Source organism: Astatotilapia calliptera, chromosome 16 (assembly GCF_964374335.1).
Source record: "Astatotilapia calliptera chromosome 16, fAstCal68.1, whole genome shotgun sequence".
Lineage (NCBI taxonomy): Eukaryota > Metazoa > Chordata > Actinopteri > Cichliformes > Cichlidae > Astatotilapia > Astatotilapia calliptera.
In genome coordinates, this window is record NC_137437.1 from 22,252,782 (window position 1) to 22,274,359 (window position 21,578).

Consider the following 21,578-nt stretch of genomic DNA (forward strand, 5'->3'; position numbering starts at 1 on the left):
TATTTCAAGACACGTCTTTGGAGAAAGCCATTGCACGTACAAGTAAACAATGTATTGCTAAGACTGACTCATGATTAGTCATTTTGGAAAGGCCCGATGCAAGCTTCCAAAGTGAAACATCTGTTATGACACAACGGTCACATTGCATCTCCAGTCAAATCAAAGATAGAAAGAAAGAAGGTATCCTGCTCTGATCTCACAGTTAGAGATGTAGCAATGGCTGCGTGATTTCCGTCTATGGCGCGCTGTGTCACCAGTGACCTACAATGTGTGAGATCATATAGCTGTCATTTCTTCCCACACCATCTTTTACCAAAACTGGAAAACTCCCCGCATAGAGGACAAGTACAGGAGGAGCTTTAAAGTTCAAGTGCACATCTTAGGTTTTTCCTCAAGTACCATTCTAGTTATGGCAACAGTGTTTACAGATATCTAGAAATGAAGCACTGGTTTGTTTTGTTTTTTTTATAGGTCAAATGGAAAAAGTTATTTTTTTCCCCCCCACCATCAGTTTTGTATATTTGCCAAGAGCACACTTCAGATTTAGCTTTCTCTTCTGTTCTCTTCAGCTCACTTAACTCACTTCGGTTATCACATTCTCAATCTTTAACTAGAAGGCAATCTGTGAAGGGTACTTCATAAAGCTTAGTCAGGAATGAATTTATAAACTCTGAATGTAGCTTTAGTGTCTTGGTGTTTGGGGTATCTGATTCCTGGATCCTAGCCGTTTTTCTTCCAGATTTTACACATACCTGAATCCTTCTTGCTCCCCTTGCCTCCATCTCTGTTCTTCTTCAGCACTGCCTTGAACATGGCAAGATTCCTGGAATCCTTTCTGCAGAGCCCCTGGGGTTAAAGCAAATAAAAACATTCATTAACCCACAGTCACAACAGGATAACTGAGATGCATCCATTGTCAGTCTAACAAAACAGAGGCCGTTTTCTGTATTCACGTGCAAATAAGAAAACAGATTAAACACACGATGCCTTTTTTGTTGTTTTTAATCAAGAATTAAGCAAAAAAAACAGGCCAAATGTGTCCTCAAACTTGGAACACAGCAATGGCAAAACAGTGTACTGTATATCTGCATTTCTATCTGTTTAGCTGGCACTCGCCCGGGAGTGTTCCCACAGCACTCCCACTCCTGCAGGTCATCAGTGGAGGGGAGCATGGAAAGAATGCTCTAATATTTAAACAGAAAAGGACAAGTTCTGCTATCTTGTTATGCAGGAAAACAGTCGGTCGAATGTCCTGAATTCCACATGCAATCGACGCTACGGGGCTGCACTTGGGTGTTTACAACTGATATCCATGGTTCCTCCCAACCCTGTGTTCATTTTGAAACCTTAGAGTTAAACGGTATAACATGAACTCAAGGTCTGGCCTGGATGTTCTTGCTTACTTTGGGATTATTTATAGTCTTTACGTAGCTGGACAACAGTAAAAACATTCATAACACAGCGTTGCCTAGAACAGTTAATTGTGTGGGATTTTTGGTTACCATCCCTCTGAACACATTACAGGCTCCTACAGTACTGTATTAATAGCAGCAGAGCAATCTTTCCAATGAAGAGAAAAGAATGGTTTCAACCAAATAAGGATATGCCATGTGCAAACAAAACATAGTTCTTAACCCAGAGGCCAGGCTTCACAAATCTAGGTCCTCTTACTGCTTATTGAAAGAGGCTTCTGAATCAACCTTTCCCCCCCTATACACCATTTTTTTATTTTGTTTTTTTAATCCTTTACCTTTTTATACCCAAAAACAAACCTTAACAAGAAATGCACCTGATTTGTCATAGTATAAGACATGTGCACACTAGGGCTGTTCGATATAACGATATATATCGGATGACGATATAAAAACATCTATCGTTTCATTTTACGCTATCGTTTGTTTCGTGGTGTCGCAAAATAAACTGTTTACGACAATATTTTTTCATTGTTCTGATGGTCACTGTAGTGGCTATATTAATTTCTTAAAGTTCTCTCTTTCTCTTATATTTTATATACCCACACTACTGACGGACAAGAGCCTGTTTTTATGCGTTGTCTTTAGCAACAGCGAGGGTAACACCTTCGCGTGTCCGCTTGTTTATGTTCCACATAAACCTTTCACAATAAAGCTCAGGATCCTGTTGAGACTTTTCAAAATAAACTGAATCACGTGAAAGAGCAGATTATTTACGGATGAGAAGTTAAAAAAATAAAAAATAAAAAAGAGCCGCCAGGTGCTAAAAAAATAAACCTTAGACTCAAACGTTAGAACAGGCTTTTCCCCGCAGCACCCTGTGTAATAAATACTCACAAAGAAAACGGCGGCCGTTACAACTTATGTCTAAAAATGTATAGTTTCATGCATCGGTTAAAACAATCGACTCCGGGTAAAGGACGCGCAGCTGGAAACACTTCACGCATGTGTAGAGGCAGAGATATTGCAGTTCATGACATCACAGTGCAAAATTAGGAGGAGTTGGTAGTTTCTGTGTGGGAGCTCGCTGCTCATCGCCACAGTAACAATAAACATTACGCAGGTGAACCCAAAGGAAATGAGAAACGCCCTCTTAAAACTCTAAAAGCCAACATGACAAATTCCTTCCATCCCCCCCATCACAGCCACTGGACACAAACACACACACAAAGTCAGCACCCAGTGAGAGAATGAGGTTCACCTCTTCAGGCATGGTATACAGTTAATCATTCCTAATTCTGAGCTATGCGTCTATCAGCTGTTTGCATCAGGTGCGGAGTTACAATGTACATATTACTTGAAAGAAAGCCAACCATGTGTCATCACTGTCGTAATGACAGCTTAAATAAAAGCACAATGATGACAGCATTATTAAAAGTCCGTGAGCATTTTAGCTCCGGGAAGGGAAAACGTAGAAAGATTGCTGCATACAGTGTAATGGAGAGTGATTCGAGACACTGGCATAGATACACTCTAGCCAACCCAACACAATTATGACACAAGGTTGCAACAGCCACAGGTGGTCACGGAACAACAGCTGGTAAACTAAAGTACTGTGTTACAAACACTGCTTTGTTTAAACTCCCCAAAGCATCAAAAATGAAAAACCTTAAAATGATATTGGTGCCAATTAGATCTACACTCACTGGCCAGTTCACATGTTCATTGATAAATGCGGGCAGGTAATCGTCCAATCATGAGGCAAGAACTCGATGAATTTGACTTACTGCAATGAAACTGATACAAACTGTAAATACAGTCAAGATGACCATATTTACTGGGAAGTTCCACCATTGGATGAAAGGTGATTTAAGTGACATGATATCAGTGCCAGATGGAGTGGAGTGAGTATTTCAGACACTGCTCATCTACTGGGATTTTTTCCACGAAAACACTGAAAAACAAAGAAGCAGTTCTCTGGGAGAAAAATGCCTTACTGATGTCAGAGGTTAAAGGAGAAGGGGACAAAACGCTTTGAGCTAATAGGAAGGCAACAGTAACTCAACTAACCAGTCTTTACAACTAAGCTATGCAGAAGAGCATAGCTCCGCACAACACTTCAAACCCTGAAGCAGCAGAAGTCCACATCTTAAAGCAAATGTTCAGCTAAGAACACTGAAACTGAGGCTACAATTCACACATATTCACAAGAATTGAACAACATAAGATAGTGAAAACATTGCCTTGTCTGATTAGTCTAAATTTCCACTGCAGCATTCAGATGGTCAGAATTTGGCAGCAAGAAAGCACGGATCCATCCCGCCTTGTATCAACAGCTCAGGCTGCTGCTGGTGTTGGTGTTGGCCCTGGTTAGGAGTAGGGGGGGTAAATGAATATTGTTACTGATCATGCTCATCCCTTTAAGACCACAGTGTGCCCATGTTCTGAAGGCTGCTTCAAACAGGAAAGCACATCATGTCACAAAGCTCTAATTATCTCCAAATGTTTTCTTGAACATGACAATGAGTTCACTGGACTCAAATAGCCTCCACAGACAGCAGAGTTCAATCCAGTAGAGCACCTTTAGGATGCGGTGGAACAGGAGATTCTCATCATGGATGTGCAGCAACTGTGCTCTGCCATGAAAGCTTAAGGCTACTCTGAAGGCCCAACCTAATACTTACGGGGTGTACCTACTAAGGTGACCGGTGAATACACTGTTATAGATCAAAATGTAAAAAAAACAGACAAAGTAGGATGATTTTCATAACAAACTATAAGTGTCTTCATTAAGTCTTCTGGATAATCACGAACAACATTTTGTGTTAATGCCGCCTAAGCCTTGCATTGTTTTTATTGGCACTGGTTGTGGGGAATCCTGAAAAAGGTTAATGAAATCAAAGCTTAATCCCCACGACAGCAGAAGTAATTCGATCAGCATAGCAGGGCTATAAATTTGACATTTGTAAGACAGTCCCCTCAGAGAAGAAGCACGAACCGCATGCTACGCAGAGCGATGGGAATCAATATTCTTTAAGCCTTCAAGGTCTGGTTCATCCCAGTGCACAAAGCTGTGTTTGTATATTAGCATGGCCCCTTACTAGGGGCCTCTCAAAATTAAAACAGAGCAGTGCAAGTGCCACCAAGGCTCAAGGGTCTGCAGAAACAACATTTACCCAGTGAAAAAGCAGTAAATTTGCTGCTGCTCTTGTTTATTTGAGGCAAATTGTCATAAAGTTCCAACAGACCATCTAAAGGGATACACACAAAAGACCGCATCATGATTTTCCCACTGCTAGCATTTTAACCAAACATACATGTCAGCACGAAGACCTTCACACGAGAGCTGTCTGTTACTCTGTAAAAGCTCAAGGCAAAAATAAAACTGACTCCAATCTGCGGTATAATGTCAAGGCAGCTTCCCTTTTAGAAAAAAAAGAAATTGGAGCCTGGGTGGGTTAAAAGGAGCCTCGGGTTATCCATATATTTGTTTTCCAGGTCATTCCCAATGTGACACAGTTCAAATCCAGACAGGTTACGAAACAGGAAAGATCCACACCTGCACAATGCCGACGTGACATGTGGTTAATGGGGCCAGCTCGCTATACCATAGTCATCTGAGAAGATGCCTATATAGAGAACAGAAAGGGGATTGTTTGTCCTGATTACATCTGGTGGGGGAACATTTAACAAACACTGATGCTGGTGAGTTAGTCTGCTTTGCACTTTATTAAGTGGCAAACAATAGAGAGTGCACCCTCAAGCTCAGATGAGCTTCCAGCATTGGAGCAAACAGCTATTTTCCACCCCTTGCGTTCATCTCTTTCCTGTTGATATGCCCTGCCAGCTCTCTTCATCAACTGATTCTACATGACTGACTGCTCTCAGTTTTCCACCCTGTTGTCATAGCAACATGGAAATTCTCACTTTGGGCTGACCTTCAAGCTGGTTTATCAAACAAGCTAGCTTAGAAGCAAACTAGTGAGACTTCAAAATTCTCATGTGAAATCCGTAATTATCTCTTTTATTTGCTGTCCATTCGCTGGGTGCAGGAAACAGGCCTAGCCTGGCCTGTGAGTTCAAGGGTCCATAAACAATGGGGCAAGTTAGCTAACAAACCTTTGAAAGAGGAAGTGCTGGAAGTAGGTAGAGAGGAAAGCGCAGTCTGAGTGTCAGCCACTGTAAACAAAAGGTTGTTATTCACACTAAAGCAACTGGAAGAGAAATAACAAAAGGACAGATATTTTATGGCACTTCTCTACCGGTTTGACTCAAGTGTTTCCTGCTCAGCCTTTTCCCTGCACCAGCCTATAGGAAGCAGGCCTTCATCTTGTAATTAGGGGGAAATACCTTGAAATATTAATGGATGACTTAAACATTGTGATTAACCCACAAACAAATTACACAGGTGATCATATGGTCTGCTATCCAGGTTTTTCCTGAGCTAAAGGTGGTAATATTTGGAGAAGAAAATGGAGTACTAAGCACTTACTAGCATGCTTTGTTAGCCTGATGGTCTTTACCATTAAGCATACATGAGCACATATAATTTGTGAGCATTAAACATGCTCCAAAAAATAGTAACACCAAATACATGGTCAAGACCATCTAGTTCAGGGATTCGAAATAGCATAAATGGTATCTAGCAGGCAAGTAGGGCCAAAACTGCCATGGATTAAGGATTACTGTCATTATAACAGCTGAATTATTTAAAGAAAAAGTCACCCCTTTCACAGCTTTTAGTAGTAAACTAGTAAAGAGATTTAAAAAATTTAAATATTTTTTTACTGTTCTAAAGTTGAACATTTTCACCAGGACGTCTATAGTAATTGCCTCACTACTGTAAAAGTCACCGCATCACACTGCTATACACAAAAACTGTTCTAAGTTAAACCAAGTTATGTCTCTGTAATGGGCATGTGGTATCAAACAACTTACAAATGTCAAAAAATCAGTATGCATGTATGCATCTTGGAACTCTGAAAGCCAGTATGACAAATGAGTATACAAAAATAATGAGAAACCCAAAGAGGTGACACCATTTGTGCCAAACAAGTTATGAGAGAAAAGAAAGAGCAGAAGCAAAACCAATGAGTGCACTCTGGTCACCATTTGATTCAAAGGTCTGCATAGTCTGAATGAATCATGTGTACAAGTTGCAGCAGCCTTAAGGATACACCAGTGTCAAAGAAATGGACTAGAAATCAAACCTACTACCTCCCTGTAGCTGAAATGGACTTAAATGCTCTCATGTTCCTGTTATTAGAGCTAATATTCAAGTTTCTGTAGTCAAGAAATGCCTTTAAGCATCAGAAAAAGCAGTGGTTTATAGTATCATATTTCCAATGCATAAACTTTCCCAGAACACAAAGAAGCCTTTGAAGAACTCGGCAACGTGCATTTCTACAGGAAATGAAGGACTACACATTTCTAATAATAATAATAATACTAATAGGGCAAAGTAATACCATCACATCAACTACTACATGGCTTGTAAGTAATATCATGTGGCTTGATCATTTCAGAAAATTTAACAAATATCATGGGAAAACGTTTCAAAACAATGAGAAAAAAGGTCAGTACTCCTTTGTTTGTTTACTTTTAGCCAGTAGAAAATCATCATTTCATCAAAGGCCGCGGCAAATCCAAGGTTCGAGCTTGGGGCAAAATAAGCTTGGTTCTTATTGAGGATGACGAGCCAAATGGCTTAGTGCAAAACTTAAAAAGATAACAAATCTGATCTACTTATAAGACTGGCATGAGAAGCTTCAAAATAGAAGAAAATCTTTCCCAACAGGCAAAACAAAAAAACAAAAAAAATTAGCAGAAACAAAACTTTATCTATTACAGCAGCTGAAGTAACCATTCATTAACAGAAAGTTCAGGTGCGTGCCAAGCTTCAAACTCAAGAGCGTGTTTTACCCCCTTTTGTCCTTTTGTCTATCACCTGAGATTACATAATGGCAATAAACAGTGTTTAACTGACTTTAGCATCAGTGAATAAGTAGGACAGTTAGTAAGAATGGAGTAAAAACAGTGCCTTTTGTGTTCGGTTATACCCCTAATCCCTGTGTCAGCAGTGAAAATGAGTGAACCTGTTTGGTTTTATCCATGAACCATTGATCTAGAAGCGTTAAGGCATGTTTAATGGGCTAGTGAGTACTCTGAATATGGAGTTACATTTCGGGGTCTGGAAACTAAACCTGGCGTGGGAATGTCAGAGTAAGGCAAGACCATGCAGTGAATTTGCATAAAACAGCACTAATTTAGATAAAGATCACTAGGTACTATGAATTTACGGATGAGCCGGCATGGTTTCCGCTCTTCGCTCCCAGGTTAGACCACCTCCGATGTAACTCCACACTGAGTAACAATGTTGCGTCAATTTCCGTCCTCATCTCTTGTTCTCAATAATGACTAAACTCTCTTATCACTCTGATACTAAATTGCTGCAGCAGTGAAGTGGAAATAAAAATCTGCAGTAAAAATAAATAAAGCCAAATCGTTGCTACTTGGACTAAGTTTGGTATTCACTTCTGTGAGAGACTGGTATTTGAGTAAGAGTAAAACATTAACAAGCAGTGCGCAAAGTCTACAGGAAGTCCACGCAACACATCTCTATTAAGGTTTTATCAATCAGTGAGTCACAAAAAGAATTATAGCAAGGCGCCAGTGCACCAAACAAAAAAAAGCATTACAAATGACAGATCTTCACCGCCGTGTTTGCACTTTTGTATTTCCATTCATTTTTCATAAAATAGTAATAATGAACAAACAAATATCAATAAACACTTGAGACAGGTTACCATTCTGTAAGTTGGCAATATGGCTCCAAAATGACGAAGTTTTTCAGGTGTGCGTTTTACCAAAAACGGGTAAACGCTGACATCTCACTGATCCAAATAAGATTTGTTTTCCTAAGTCCTTGTTATGACAGGAATACAATTGGTCTGGGTACAAAACATTTGCACACAGCAGCTCTTTGTTGACGACTGGCTCATCGGTTTGTGGGAACCCAAACACTTCCATACTTCCAAACATAACCAATGTATTTATGTAGACCAGGAGAACATAAAAGCAAGTGCAAAACAGCACACGTTCCACAATGGCGACATATGGCCACAGTAAAACTGTTAACAAACCATCGAGTTTGGCTTTCCTGGTTTCTTCGTCTACAGCAGCCTTCACGGGTGCTTGCTGCAGACTGGTCCAGCCCACTCTACAATGAAGGAGAGCAACAAGCCGCACACAGATGAGAGTACAACTCACACAACTATGTGCAATTTGCAGACACCAGTCACACATGCAAAGGAGATATTGCACACAGGTCATCGCACATTCCTCCCACAGACTCTAAACTAGTGTCAACTAAATAATCATCAAATTCATTTGAAATACAAATAAAGTGAATACTCCAAATAGTATGTTGTGCTGTTTTTACACGTTCTTTTGGTTTATATATATATGACCCTCTCTCTTTTTATCACCGCATCTCTGGAGTTCTCAAAAATAGCTTGAAAATGTAAATCACTAACAGCTGGCACCAAGAAGCACCTCCAAACAATCACGTGATTTAGACACACACAGCCTAACCACATGCTCAGATATGGGAAAACATACACACTATACTCGCTCTCACACCTGGACTTTCAACTTATACTGCAGGAAACGCCGGGCATTTTTTATGGCTATTAAATTCTGCAAATGTCAACAGCATTACTGAAATACAAGACAAACTCCAAATAAATGGCTGTGATTCTGCAGTGTTTTATTAGATGACCCGAGGGGAAATGTGGCAATTAAATGGTAAGGAAAGTCATTTGATACACAAGCTGCCATTCCCTTTATGAAACTTGAGCTAATGCAATTACACAGCTTTGCCACTTTGCCAAAAGGTGTGTACATAATCTGTCGTCCCAGCACCGAGAATGTGACAGAATATTTCCTGATGGTGATGTTATGTTGCGTCTGACACATGCACATCTTTTAAAGAGTAAACATAAAATAGGCTGGTATAATACTCTTGCAGGTTCTTATGATAACTTCAACAGAGCGCCTACCCCACAGGGTGGCACCAACTCCATAACAGCCTGCAACAATTTGTGCTTTGTTCAGGTTCCAAGAGCTCAAGGGGGGTAACCGTTTCTGCTTTATGTCATTATGTCACAACATGCCCTAAGACCACTTTAATGGCTTTGAGATGCAAAAGTGTCTCGCATGTGTTTTCTGTAAATTCCACACACAATGCGCATCATAATCTTCCTCTTGATATATAACGCAGAGGGGATTCCTTCCTTGAAAGTTTCCACATTCATCAGACACAAACCGTCGTTAAGCTTTTCAAACGTAGATGGAAATCACATGGCTACGGTCACAAAATCCTGCAATTGGCCTTCGCTTTGCAACTGCAAACAAGTCGACTGGAAGCTGTCCAGCAGTTTGAGTGACAGCTTTGGCACGTCTTAACGCACCAAACCAAAACAGACAAGTATGTGTAACAGGTTAGGGATAAAGTAATCTCTAAAATCAGATATCTGTATATGAAGATGCAGATTCTGAAAGCAAGAAACGAGATTATTGCTACAGGAAACATTCTGATTTGCACTGATAGTAAATCTGTGCAATCACATTTCAGAAGGTTTTGGTAGCATGCAAGTAAATCATGTGAGGGAAGAGCTAAACAAAAAATAAGTTGCAATTAATCATGACAACGGATGGAGTTTCATGGAGACTTATATGTAACACAGTAGCACTCTTAAACTTTTTGCTAATGTAGTTACAAAATAGGGCACTCCCATAAGGCTACACACAAGCTAATGTGCAGTAAGACCCTTACTCACACCAGATTTTTACACCAAGGCTTTCAGAACCCATCCGGTAGGCTCACATATGGAGTCCTGAACCCTACAAGCCGCTAAAAATCTGGCTTTCCTGTTGGAACCATGGACTGGGTCCTTTCAATAGGACAAAACCATTATCCTTATTATCAGCACCAGCTCAGTGTGTGCTGTCTGTCAGGTCACTGGCTCCAGTAACCTTCCCTCCTCAGCCATAACAATACGACTCTGATGCCAGCATCTGTTATAAGCCAACTGGCTGAGGACCATGGGAACCAGGCTCTGCAGAGAGTGGGAAGCAGACTCTTGAGGGACTTTCAATAAGATGACTGCCCTGCAATTCAAACACCTCATAACAGACAATTGGGGTAGTTCTAGCCTTGGCACAGAGGCATGCAAATCCTCTCTAATGGTTTCATAATCAGCGTAAAATTGCCTGAAATTATGTCGGAAAGTTAATACAGAGCATATTCCCGTTAACTGACCATCAGCATGATTGTCGGCAGCAAAGCCTGTCCCACCTGTTGAGTCTGAAATGGGGGGGGGGGGGGAATCAACACTAGAGAGGCAAAGTGCCCTCGGAGCTAAAATGAAACAAGCAGCTGAGTGGAGGAAATAGCAAATGTTGTGGCAGCTTCTCTCAAGGCTGAACGCCTGAAGGCTTTAAGGTTATGAAGACTTTATCAGAGACAGTGATCAGAGAGCAAGTTGAATCTATGACTTCACATGCGATCAACGATCAAAGCTTCATCCTGACATTTACAAGCAATTTCTGAGGAGGTGAAAACAAAAAACTGGAACTTTGATTTTCAGAGCACCTGGCTTAGTTACAGGAGGATTCCTCTACGGAAATATGCTGAAAGCAGCAGAACTCATATCCAGCCAGTGGTCAAACAACTTCAATGACTCAATTTATGTGGGTGGAAAAGATTACAGTCCTACAGCTATATCTGGATTTGGTTTTGCTTTCAAAACCACCGCATCCAATCAGAAAATACAGAGCATTAGCATCAAGCAAGACCACACGGTCATAAGAAAAGTAATGACCTTTCTGGAAATCATCTGTGTCCTAATGAGAGGACAATACAATTATCACTGTTCTTCCTCAGCAAGCTGATAACAGACACGAACCACTATATGAAACTTTCAGACATGCAGTCTAAAAAATAAACACAATCCACTGAACATTGATATGAGTTAATCTTATCACTGGAAATCTCTATGAATAGAACCCTGAATTCAAGTGTTCCTCCTGCCTCCATTTTTTAATGCCCATGAACCTTTTCCTCTAAAAGGGGAAAATAACGTTGACAGTGCATAAGATGATGCGCGCACAGTGTTTACACAACACATTGATGGCCACATCTGGTCCATAGCTACCCTCACCTCACTTCTTATCGGATTACTGGTGATAAAGTAATTTAGGTCACTTCAACACTGTGTAGCATGCGAATCTGCACCAATTAAATCTTAAATTCCAAATATTTATTTTCATTTGACATTTTATCGACTATACAGAAACTCTGCAATGGTCTTTCTTCACCTTCAATGAATAGTCCAACTCTGAAATGGGTTTTCCCCAGTTATTCTGACACACATGTGGGCAGTTGGATGATTTCCCCCAGTGGATGAATTTTATCTGCTGTATCCGATTAATTTTGTAGTCCTTACATCTAGTTTCCCGTTTCTTATATATTTGCATGACTGACTTTAAGGATTATTATACCAGGGATCCACCCATATATCAACTGAACACACCATGTGGTGTGGACCAAGGCCATCCCATCCTTGACTCATACTGTATTTCATTCAAAGCCTTAGAATGACACCAGAAACGTTTAAAATGCTTAGACATGAAAAAACCTGCCTGGAAAGTGATGCTTTTCCGACCTTTCTATAATTCTCTCCACACGAAAACAGAAATAAACAACAACTACTGCTACTTACTGAAAACTGTGCTCAGAATTTTGCAATGGAGTCACTATATTTTTTAGAGATTTTTTGCAGATGAGGCCATTTTAAAAATTATTGCCATCGAGTAATCGATTAAAATGCCACCTCTTTAGTCAGTATTTATGAAACAAATCTTTTTAATTACTTTGATTAAATTTACTTTAATTGCTTTAAAGTTGTTTCCTTTGAGTTTAACATCCAAATGAATGGAAACTTTACCTGCTAAAAAAAGCGATTTTTTTTAACCCACTTACCGAATAACTTCCCTTAAAGTTGACCTAATTTAGCATCTCAGTAACGTAAAGTAAAAGCAGCAGAGAAACCAACTCGAACAAAGAGACTGAATATGTCTGTGCCACTGAAAATAAAAATCCCAATGACTGCTGTCAGTCCCGTTGGTTTTGAAGACTGCTCAATGGGCATGTCCCGACATTCCTCCCAACAAACTGCCACTAAAACTCTCACGCTTTAACACTACTTCTCCCAACTGGTGAACAAACTAACAACAACGACGACGACCACACAAACAATCTGTGAATACGCTTTAAATCTTACCTGATAAATGTCATGGATATTAAAGTCCTAAAAGTTTCACCAGCACTCTGAGCGTATCTCCACACGAGTTCAATCCACACTTGCTCCACCAAGGTAGGCTACGGGACGTCGGACTCCTCCTTCTCTCGCATGAGGTCATCTGTGGGAAGGATCAGCAGCGGAGAACAAACCAGATCTACCCCTCCTTCCTCCTCCTCCGCTTCTTTTCTTCTGCTCTCATTTCTGTGTGCATGCCTCATGGACATGACAGGATGCTAGAGATACAAGCTGCAAGCATTTAGTTTAAGGAGTGTGAAATTCTCTAAAACTTCACATTTTCCTTCTTCCGGATGCTCCCTTTAGAGGTCGCCACAGTGGATCATATGCCTCCATCTCACCCTATCAATGGGGTCCTCTTCTGTCACACCAAACTTTTGCATATCCTCCAGATACACACTTCTCTGAGGTTTTCTTCCTCAGAGAAGCAGCTCTATCTTCAATATCCTTTGTCTACTATATCCACCATCCCTCCTCTGCACACTTCCAAACCATCTTAAGCTCTGCCTCTCCAACTTTGTCTTAAAAGTCTTAAAAGCACCTTCTTAAGTCAGCTGGATGCAGGTTTTTCCCATCCTTATAAAGAGTACAGTTGCACAATGCCAAAATTAGCACCACTGCCTAACACTGAGGCCCAAGCTCAGTTTAATGATTGGTTGGAGAAACTTGCAGTCAGTCTGAGACTGAAGAAGTCACTTGAATGGGAGATGAATCCAGAGGAAGTGCATCAGCTGTCTGTGTTTTCTTCCAGAAGCCTTCTGGGAATATATGTAGAAAGAAGAGAAGTCTAAAATGAAACTTTAAGGTGTTTAAGTGAAATTAAATCGTGTGATGAAGTTGGAAGTAGTGAATGGACCTCGAACTGAGATTAGTTTTCCACACAAAGGTATTTGTGTTCCAAAATCTGCCCAAGCTCTTTCCACATTGCCAGGAATAAATCTGTTGTAGAATATTGAAGAATCCATTATTTATTTAGGTGGACCAAAAGTTGCAGAACCTAAAATGCTGCAATCAAGCCAAAAGTGTCCAGTCAGATGAAACTTGCCTCGCTGTCCACAACATTTTGCTGAATCACTGTTATTGTGTATAGCTATTGTATTCTTACAAGCTACGCTTTAGACGTCTTCAGGGTGGTCTTTTCGTTTTCATATAATTGGAAGAAAAGCAATAATTGGATGCTTTGGTCTATACAGTCTTTAACAGTTTCTGACAATTTTATATACTAATATATATATATTACTATACTTGTTTCAGATCCTAAATGGAGTTTTACTCTGCACTGATAACTGATTGCAGCTATGTGCTACTTTGCATTTGTCGATTTTACATGTGGACATTAAACTGTCTGTAAAATATATGCATGGCCTCATTAATCCTTCCAAGAACATAAAGAGTAACATGGCACCAGATGGGCTGGCTGCTGCACCAACACACTGCTTTGCATTAATGCTTTCTGGTCATCCTTTTTCAGCAACAATATTCACTCTGGGCACATGTAGGCAATTTAAAATCTCCAAACTTTCATAGTCAGCTGATAGCTAAATACATTAAATTGCCAGTTGTCTTACTGTTTGCAAACTTAGCAAGTATGCTGTGTAATTTCCTCCTCGACGATGTGCATTAGAAGGAGGGAAGTTGAAACGTGAGTCAGAGCTTTTATGTAAATGAAGTCTAATTGGTTTAGGTCTGTATTAGTGGCTGCTGAAAGCAGGATGTTGCTCATTGGCTTTGTGCATACTGCTGAATCATAGTTTGACCATAAACCTGTTGACTTTAACATTTTAATATTACAGCTTGATCGAAATGCTAGTTTTACATAGAGTAATAAATATAAAAAATTTCACGAACTACAGCACACGTGTCAAATTAGGTTACTGGATTATTGCAATTAGATCCAGAGTAAGGTTTTCCATACGGTTTGACTCAGTCTGGTGTGGCAAGTGAAGTTCGTAGTGCACCTTAGTCTGTGGTGACCTCATGAGGTAACATTGTTTTATGCAGCTTGTTCTGAGGGAAAAACATTAATCTCAGCGCAATCTTGCAAAAGTTTTTGGTTCTTTTTTAACACCAATTCGTTAACAGCAAGAATATAAAGCGATATGATGATAATTGTTCTACATTGTGCTGAGGTGACAAGAGTCTGCTGTGAAAAAGGAATGATCAGAAATCTTAGTTTTGGTGGAAAATGGGGTCTTACATAAAAAAATCTTTACATTGTGATATTTTCTGCATTTTGCAAAAAAGAAAAATACTTTTTGTGTATTATTATCCTGCAGTTATGATGATATACTTTGGGAAGGAACATGGACAGTGACACACATTTCTTCCAGTAAAAAAAAGGAAGATAAAACACCTATTTTCCGAGTTTGTTTTTTGTTGTTGTTGATGATGATGCTCTCGGGTGAAACTGGTGTGTGAAAGTCTTCAGCGGTTATGAGTTCACAATTCCCTTGGAAACTGCTGTAATGTGCAGATTCCAATAAGACCTGAAAAATAGACTCAGACTTCATCTGATGCACTGAGCACTTCTTCTCCACTCATCTCGTTGCACTCCCCGTGTTTAAACACCACTGCAGCATGTCATTCAAATGTTGCCTTTCCCCCCCGCTAGATTGCGTTAAGTCCCGTCACCCTCCAACCAGTCACGGCAGATGGCTGCCCCTCCTTGGGCCTGGTTCTGCTGGAGGTTTCTTCCTGTTAAAAAGGATTTTTTTTCCTTTCCACTGTCGCAAAGTGGGTTCACTTGATTGCTGTTTACTCCAGAATATTGTAAGGATTTTGCCTTAGAGGACAAAGCACCAGGTGACTTTTGTGATTTTGCACTATAGAAATAAATCTGCATGGAACTGAAAATATCCAGCAACAAATACATCAATTAAGTCACTTTGGTATTCTGACATGAATCCACACAAATGTCTGTCATTCTTGTGTGTGCTCAGCATGCAGTACTCTGGCTGAGAGAGATTTCTTTACAGTTTTTATTTTATCCAATCTGTTTCAAACTCCTGTTTGACCATCTGTCTCTTGCAGCTCATCCTGAGGAGCAGAAAGTGGAAAGCAGATTAGTTTGTTTCTCTCTCTCTCCCCATCTACCTTGTGAAATGTGGCACCTGCAGTTTGAGTTTACTAGCCTGCATTCAAGAGGCATCCCTGAAAATGATTAAAACCCAACAGTCACAGCACCTGTCTGGTTCATATTGCACAGAGGTGACCTGTAGCACAGCCTTGACACTAAAAACAATAACACTTCTGCAATCCCTTTTGACTTTCACTTTCCAGACACGTGGAGTCTTGGTGGTTTCTGCAATTTATCCAACATATTAAAAGAAAGAAAAAAATCACCACTACGCAGTAGTATTGCCAAATGCATATGGAGATACTGAACCCTGGAAAAGGTTCCAAAAAAAATGGTCAAGATATAGATCATGGACAGGCTCCGAATGGAATTGGGGGCAAAATGTTCTAAAGCAAAGATCAGCTCTGTGAATCCTACAAGACCAAACTAGCTTTTATGGAAGAGTTTTCTTTTTCCCCTTTCATCCGTCTCACTGTTTAACTACGACTCACTGCACACACATACTGGGATAATTAAAATAGTTTGGCTACATAGAGGGTGGACTTGCTGGAACATTACGATATCACGGTTCAGTCACTATATGAAAGAGGCTAGATGGATAGAAGCAAGCATTTAATATAAGTAAATAAGTAAAAAGTAAGTAAATAATTATAAATAAGCATATATATATATTGCATAGATGCACGCAGCTTAGAGATTGACTTGTGAAATCCATGACCAGATAGTCTGGTTTATTAAAGTTATAAATGGCCATTTGCTGCCCCCTTGTGGCCATTTTAGAGTGAATGAACAGAAAACTGTTCCAAGAAATAAACAGAGACATAACACAGTGATGGCTTGCAGTCCGCTTTTTTGTTTTTTAATAAATCTAATACAATTGCCATGCAATACAAAGTGAAGATTCCCCTTAAAAGCACCCTTATAAAACTCAGTAACTTAACCCCTCCCTTCAAACATACTCATACCCACCAAATGCTTTTGTTTTCCAATCAGATGACAAATACAAATATAGAATTCTATTATTATGCCAGAAAAGATGCATGAAGTGCTGGTTTATAGTATTCACATACAAGCTTGGCCCCAAAGAGCTTTTTTTTTTTCCTTCTTCCTTCTAAGTAAACGAAGCTTGAAAGCTTTCACTCCATCAACACTTTACAGGCAACCTGTCAGTCTCAGTCTCCTCATGTGTCTAACACTTCACATTGGTGTTTAACGGCTGACTTAACATGGTTCCCTCTAGGGCATGCCCGAAAAAGTTCAATACTTCCTTGGCTGCTGGATGAAAACGATCCGAGGGGAGTGCGACTTCTCCACCGCGGGGCGCACCTTACTGTGCCTCACGCTCACAGGTGTTTCTGGGAAGTCGTGGCTCAGCTGCAAAACATCAGGAAGGAGGTTTATTATCCACAATACTTTGAAGCACTGCAACTAACCCAGTTGGCTCGGAAAGGAATTAACTCGCTTTTTTAAGAGTTAATGCTTTGTTTACCTTGTCGAGGGTTCCTGTTAGAAGTATGCCAACTTGTTGCATCCTGTTGGGGGTGGCAAGGGACCTGCTGCACAGGTTTTTAAAACAGAGTTATACTCAGCTTTTAAAGCAAAGTTAGTGACCTATATGATCGAAATGCTGCTGGGCATTCTTACACACTAATGTTTGAAGCTAAATTTGTTTTCAGCTCAAGCACATTTACTGCAGAGTGTGAGCATACCTGATTTTATCAGACTTCCTGGTGTCCTTTTCTGGAGTTGCATGGGTGGCATTTTCTTCCATGCCTTTCTTGGCCACCCTTTTACCCCCGGCCTTTACTAGTGATGCAAAAGAGGAAAGAAACAAAAAACAATCTGTGTCAAAGCAGTGTTTTACAGTGCATTTCATGCAACTGAGACAGAAGAGTGGAAAGTAAAAACCACAAAGGTTTTCAACTCTTTTCTCTCACTTTTTGCACTTGCAGTTCAAGCTTATGAACACTAGCATTCATTCAAAAAGTAGTCACTTCGTTGTCCGCTTCATCGTGCAGAGGTGACCTATAATCCTAAAAACTATCAAACACTCTGTACTTTCTTAAAACCTGGACACATGATAGTTTCTGCAGTCTGTCCCTCATAATATGAAATAAAATTAATGTGCCATGGCGTCCAAAAAAAACCACAAAAAAACCCCCCCAAAACATATATAGTAATGGCACAAAAGTTCGTACAAACGAAAGTATCACATTGTCAGATCGTCTTCGTAAACAGATGAGTGACACCGCTTCAAGCTGCAGCTGTTAATGCAAAGTTAACTACTGTTCCGCAGCTTTGCACGAATAGCACTGCACGGTGCACCTAACAGGCCTCCCTTCAAACAAAAGCATGCCGATGACGCTTCTTGCACTTTAGTACTCCAATGCCACAGCAGCCAGTCAGCTCCAGCTATCGCACTTTTTCATACTGCGTGTCAAATTAACGGCAAAAGTTACGTTACTGCAGCGGGGTCGACTCGCTCTGAACGACTCTGTAACTGGGTCAAGGAAAGGAAAAACAACAACAACAACTCTCAAGCTTTAATAAAGTTTTAAAAGATAAATAAAAAAAGAGCAGGCAGCTATCAGAGAGACACGGCTTACCTGCCGGAGGGTGGCCAGCTTTCAGCCGAGCAGCCTCCTTCGCTCCAGATTTGGGGAGTTGTTGCACCATTTCTTAAAAACTTTCCGCAGTGAAAGCACCAAACTGTCCTCGACGCCCACTCCGCTGTTTTTATTCTCTACAACAGAGATGACGTCCCGCGAGGCTACAGGAAGTTTGCGGCCAGCGAAACGCCTCTTTGTTTTCACCTTCTTTTTTCTTTTTCTCTACCCGCTGATAGTTTACCGAGAAAATGAAACTGTACACTAACCGTTTGCGGTTTGCAGCACGATTTAACTGCAGCTGATTTATGTTACTGTTACTTGATCTTATTTTGAAAATCTTTTCACAAAACTTCAAGATTGGCAACAAAAAGAGTTTTAACCACACTTAAACTATTTCTAGGTATGACAGCCCACAGACACAAACCCCCAGAGGAAGTTTTCGATTGCACGAATATATTCAGTGAAGAAGAAAATAACACTGTGTCATTTTAAGGCAGATATTTTTTCATCGCATTAGACTCTTTTATCCAGCATGAGGATCCAAAGTAAGCAGCGATAGTGCCACCATGTTTAAAGCTGAAGCACAGAAAGGACTGTCAGATCTTTGCATGTGTATCTAACTGAGGTCAGTTGTGGAGGGGAGATGAGACTTGAAAGTTTATTGTTGACACACTAATGTTTCTTTATGTTTAATGGAGAAGGTAAGACTGACTAGAGGTAAGGTGTGTTATCCCAACAAGCAGAAAAGTGACAGAAACACACTGGAAAGTATACCTGATTGGATATTAAATACACATGTTAGAGCAAATAGTTACCTGCACAGTGTTTTGAGCTGAGCCGTTGTCCATTGTAATGTCTGCTGTGATACACGTCACAGGTTACAGGTAATACAGATCAGTCTATAACCTGAATGATCTGTGCCTTTAATGTCAGGTTCTTCGAATCTGTGACTTTGCTAAGTTCTGTGACTGTACAGCAGTTTCCTTGAATGTACAGGTTTGAAGCTTCACAGCTTGCATATGCATGAACTATGGGGGCATTAATGCTGAAAAATGCGTGTGTTGTTGCCTTCCCGGGTATGCACAAGCTGCAGGCTAACTGTCAGCTGGCTTGTGTTAATTTAACTGAAATGTTGGTAATGTGCAGCACAGTGCCAAGCTGCTTGAAACGCGTGGGCCTTAAGGTGGACCAGCTTTTTGTTCTGAGAAAAAAAAAAAAGTTCGAGACTTCATTATTTTTCAGTTTTAGTATATTTTCTTGCTTATATTTTGTGCATAGAAAAGGGTGCCCTAACACATTCTTACCAATTACAAGGAGACTGTTTTTTGCAGTTCTGCTGCATGTTTTATTTTTTACCATCTAAATATAACAAAGGTTGCTGCTGTGTTGGTTAATGTAAGTTATATTTATAGCTGTTGTTTTGTTTCTTAACTCCTACCTTTATTCTGTGTGCCAAAAGGCTCCAGAAGAAGGAAAAGCTGCTGATGTGCTTAGTTTCCTTTTCCTGTTTGTGCAGTTGGCAAGCTGCAGTTTATTGTATTTTAACTTGAATCTTCTTTAGTTTTAGTTTAATTTGAACGGTGGCTGCGCTTTTGGTCGGGTCTGGCTTTTTCTTCCTTTCTTGACAGTATTTTTTTCTCGTTTGTGCTCAAAGTGGTTTTTTGGTGCATAAAATAAAGTCTAAATACTAAGAAATGAAAAAAAAAAAAAAAACCCCTCACAGGCACAACTGGAAAAACATAATTCTTCCTCACCCCAGCTGAACCCCATCGCAGTTATAGTATTACTGTACCTTTTAGTTATCAGAACCTTCACCGTAGATGAAACAAGGAAAACAAGATCATATCGAGAAGTACAAAACCAACAAAATCAGTTCCAATAGTTAAGTATACAACATACTAAGAATAAAATGCATGTACTATGTAGTGCAAAATTGCAGTATCAATGCATTCATTCTTAAAAAATAATTGTCATATAGCATCACATTTCTTAGCACACTTTCTTGCATAAAGCAAACTTTCTTTAAATAATGTATAAGTGTATTAAAAAAGACTGGAGGTCAATTTTCCTTTTGTTTAGGAAGTCATTTAGCTAAACTCATATTTAATTTGCCTGGCAGCTAGCATGTAGGCGCTATCTTGAGGGAGGTCTCTCATTACTGCACTTAATAGTTTTGTGGATATTTCTGCAGTGTATGAAACTTAAATATTGTTTTAGACTAATGTAAAGATCTGCCTCGTTTGTTGGCTGATGATGTGACTTGTCACTTATGGGTTCAACATGTAGTCCTAAACCTATTTAGCCTCCTAAGCAGTGTATGCTATATAGCTAGTTCTCTAAACTTAAGCTGGTCCTTCAAGTGTTCCTCCCAGTCAGAAGATCCAAAATGAGTTTAAAAAGGAATAAAGTATCCCGAGAGACCCGAGATTAAGAAATTCAAAAGAGAGTTTAGGGAAAATAGTGCTTTAGCATTACTCCATCAATCGATATGAAAGTGTGATGAGGTTGTTGGGTTTTTTTTTTTGCAGCACATCAGACTCTGGATCTGCATTTATTGTTATAAAAAGCTGACTTCTTAATTAGATATAGATCAATATAGATCAAGACTGAGTGAAAAGTGTTCATATGAACTGTATTCAGATCTTTAAATAATGCTTCACAATGATATTTGGACCCGTTTATAGGCTGAGATCGGGTGGGGAGTTTAAGCAGATCAGATTAGTTCTCCATCTCTAGGGGCTGTGCCATGAAATTCCTGTCAATAATGCTCATATAACATTAGCAGCTTTTAAAAAAAAAAGTCCTTAAAGTTATGGGAGACAGTCCTGGCTCGTAGCTGTGCTCTTACATGCATTTAAAAGCAGATTGCACATTGACTTCACCTGTATTTATTCTTCCTCCTGATAAATTCAGTAAGCGCTAACATTCTGAATTTTGTTTCAGAAGAAACTGCAGTGAGGGGAAAATTGGGTGTATGAAGTCATATGTGACCCAGATTATTAGGTACTTTAATTTGCGTGCACTTACTTTGAGGGGTAATGAATTAAATGAAATCAGGGGCTGGGATAATCTCACTGCTTTGTAAATTAAGTCCATTTCG

General features: G+C 39.9%; 2 protein-coding genes across 8 annotated transcripts in view; both read right to left on the bottom strand.

Moving 5' to 3' along the window:
* tanc1b (tetratricopeptide repeat, ankyrin repeat and coiled-coil containing 1b) overlaps nucleotides 1-12,897 on the bottom strand; it is a 120,503-nt gene extending 107,606 nt beyond the window's left edge. For 5 of the 6 annotated variants that reach the window (XM_080290933.1, XM_080290932.1, XM_080290931.1 and 2 more), the window contains exons 1-2: nucleotides 12,758-12,897; nucleotides 753-846 (exon numbers count right to left, since the gene is read on the bottom strand). In XM_080290933.1, coding sequence (XP_080147059.1) covers nucleotides 753-813 — 61 coding nt within the window. In that variant the 5' untranslated portion in view covers nucleotides 814-846; nucleotides 12,758-12,897. Of the gene's footprint in view, nucleotides 1-752; nucleotides 847-12,456; nucleotides 12,476-12,757 lie in introns of those variants that run through there. The other variant, XM_080290930.1, reaches the window with a different exon arrangement.
* A 3,805-nt stretch (nucleotides 12,898-16,702) lies between these two features.
* On the bottom strand, nucleotides 16,703-18,910 carry dap1b (death associated protein 1b). 2 transcript variants are annotated; one of them, XM_026144764.2, is made up of 4 exons: nucleotides 18,476-18,910; nucleotides 17,579-17,675; nucleotides 17,359-17,425; nucleotides 16,703-17,243 (listed from the first exon to the last, which is right to left on the bottom strand). In XM_026144764.2, exons 1-4 carry the CDS (start codon nucleotides 18,543-18,545, stop codon nucleotides 17,127-17,129), a joined length of 351 nt encoding a protein of 116 aa, XP_026000549.2. In that variant the 5' UTR covers nucleotides 18,546-18,910; the 3' UTR covers nucleotides 16,703-17,126. The 2 variants fall into 2 exon arrangements, with proteins under 2 accessions (XP_026000549.2, XP_026000550.2); XM_026144765.2 differs by having other exon boundaries at nucleotides 17,359-17,422; nucleotides 18,476-18,741.
* Nucleotides 18,911-21,578: the final 2,668 nt, after the last annotated feature.

Bases quoted from the DNA above. Each gene is read 5' to 3' on its own strand.
- dap1b (XM_026144764.2), bottom strand. From the start codon at position 18,545: ATGGTGCAACAACTCCCCAAATCTGGAGCGAAGGAGGCTGCTCGGCTG. The intron at 17,676-18,475 runs GTAAGCCGTGTC...TTGCATCACTAG, and splicing joins AGCTGGCCACCCTCCGGCAG to TAAAGGCCGGGGGTAAAAGG. The intron at 17,244-17,358 runs GTAAACAAAGCA...GATGTTTTGCAG, and splicing joins TAACAGGAACCCTCGACAAG to CTGAGCCACGACTTCCCAGA.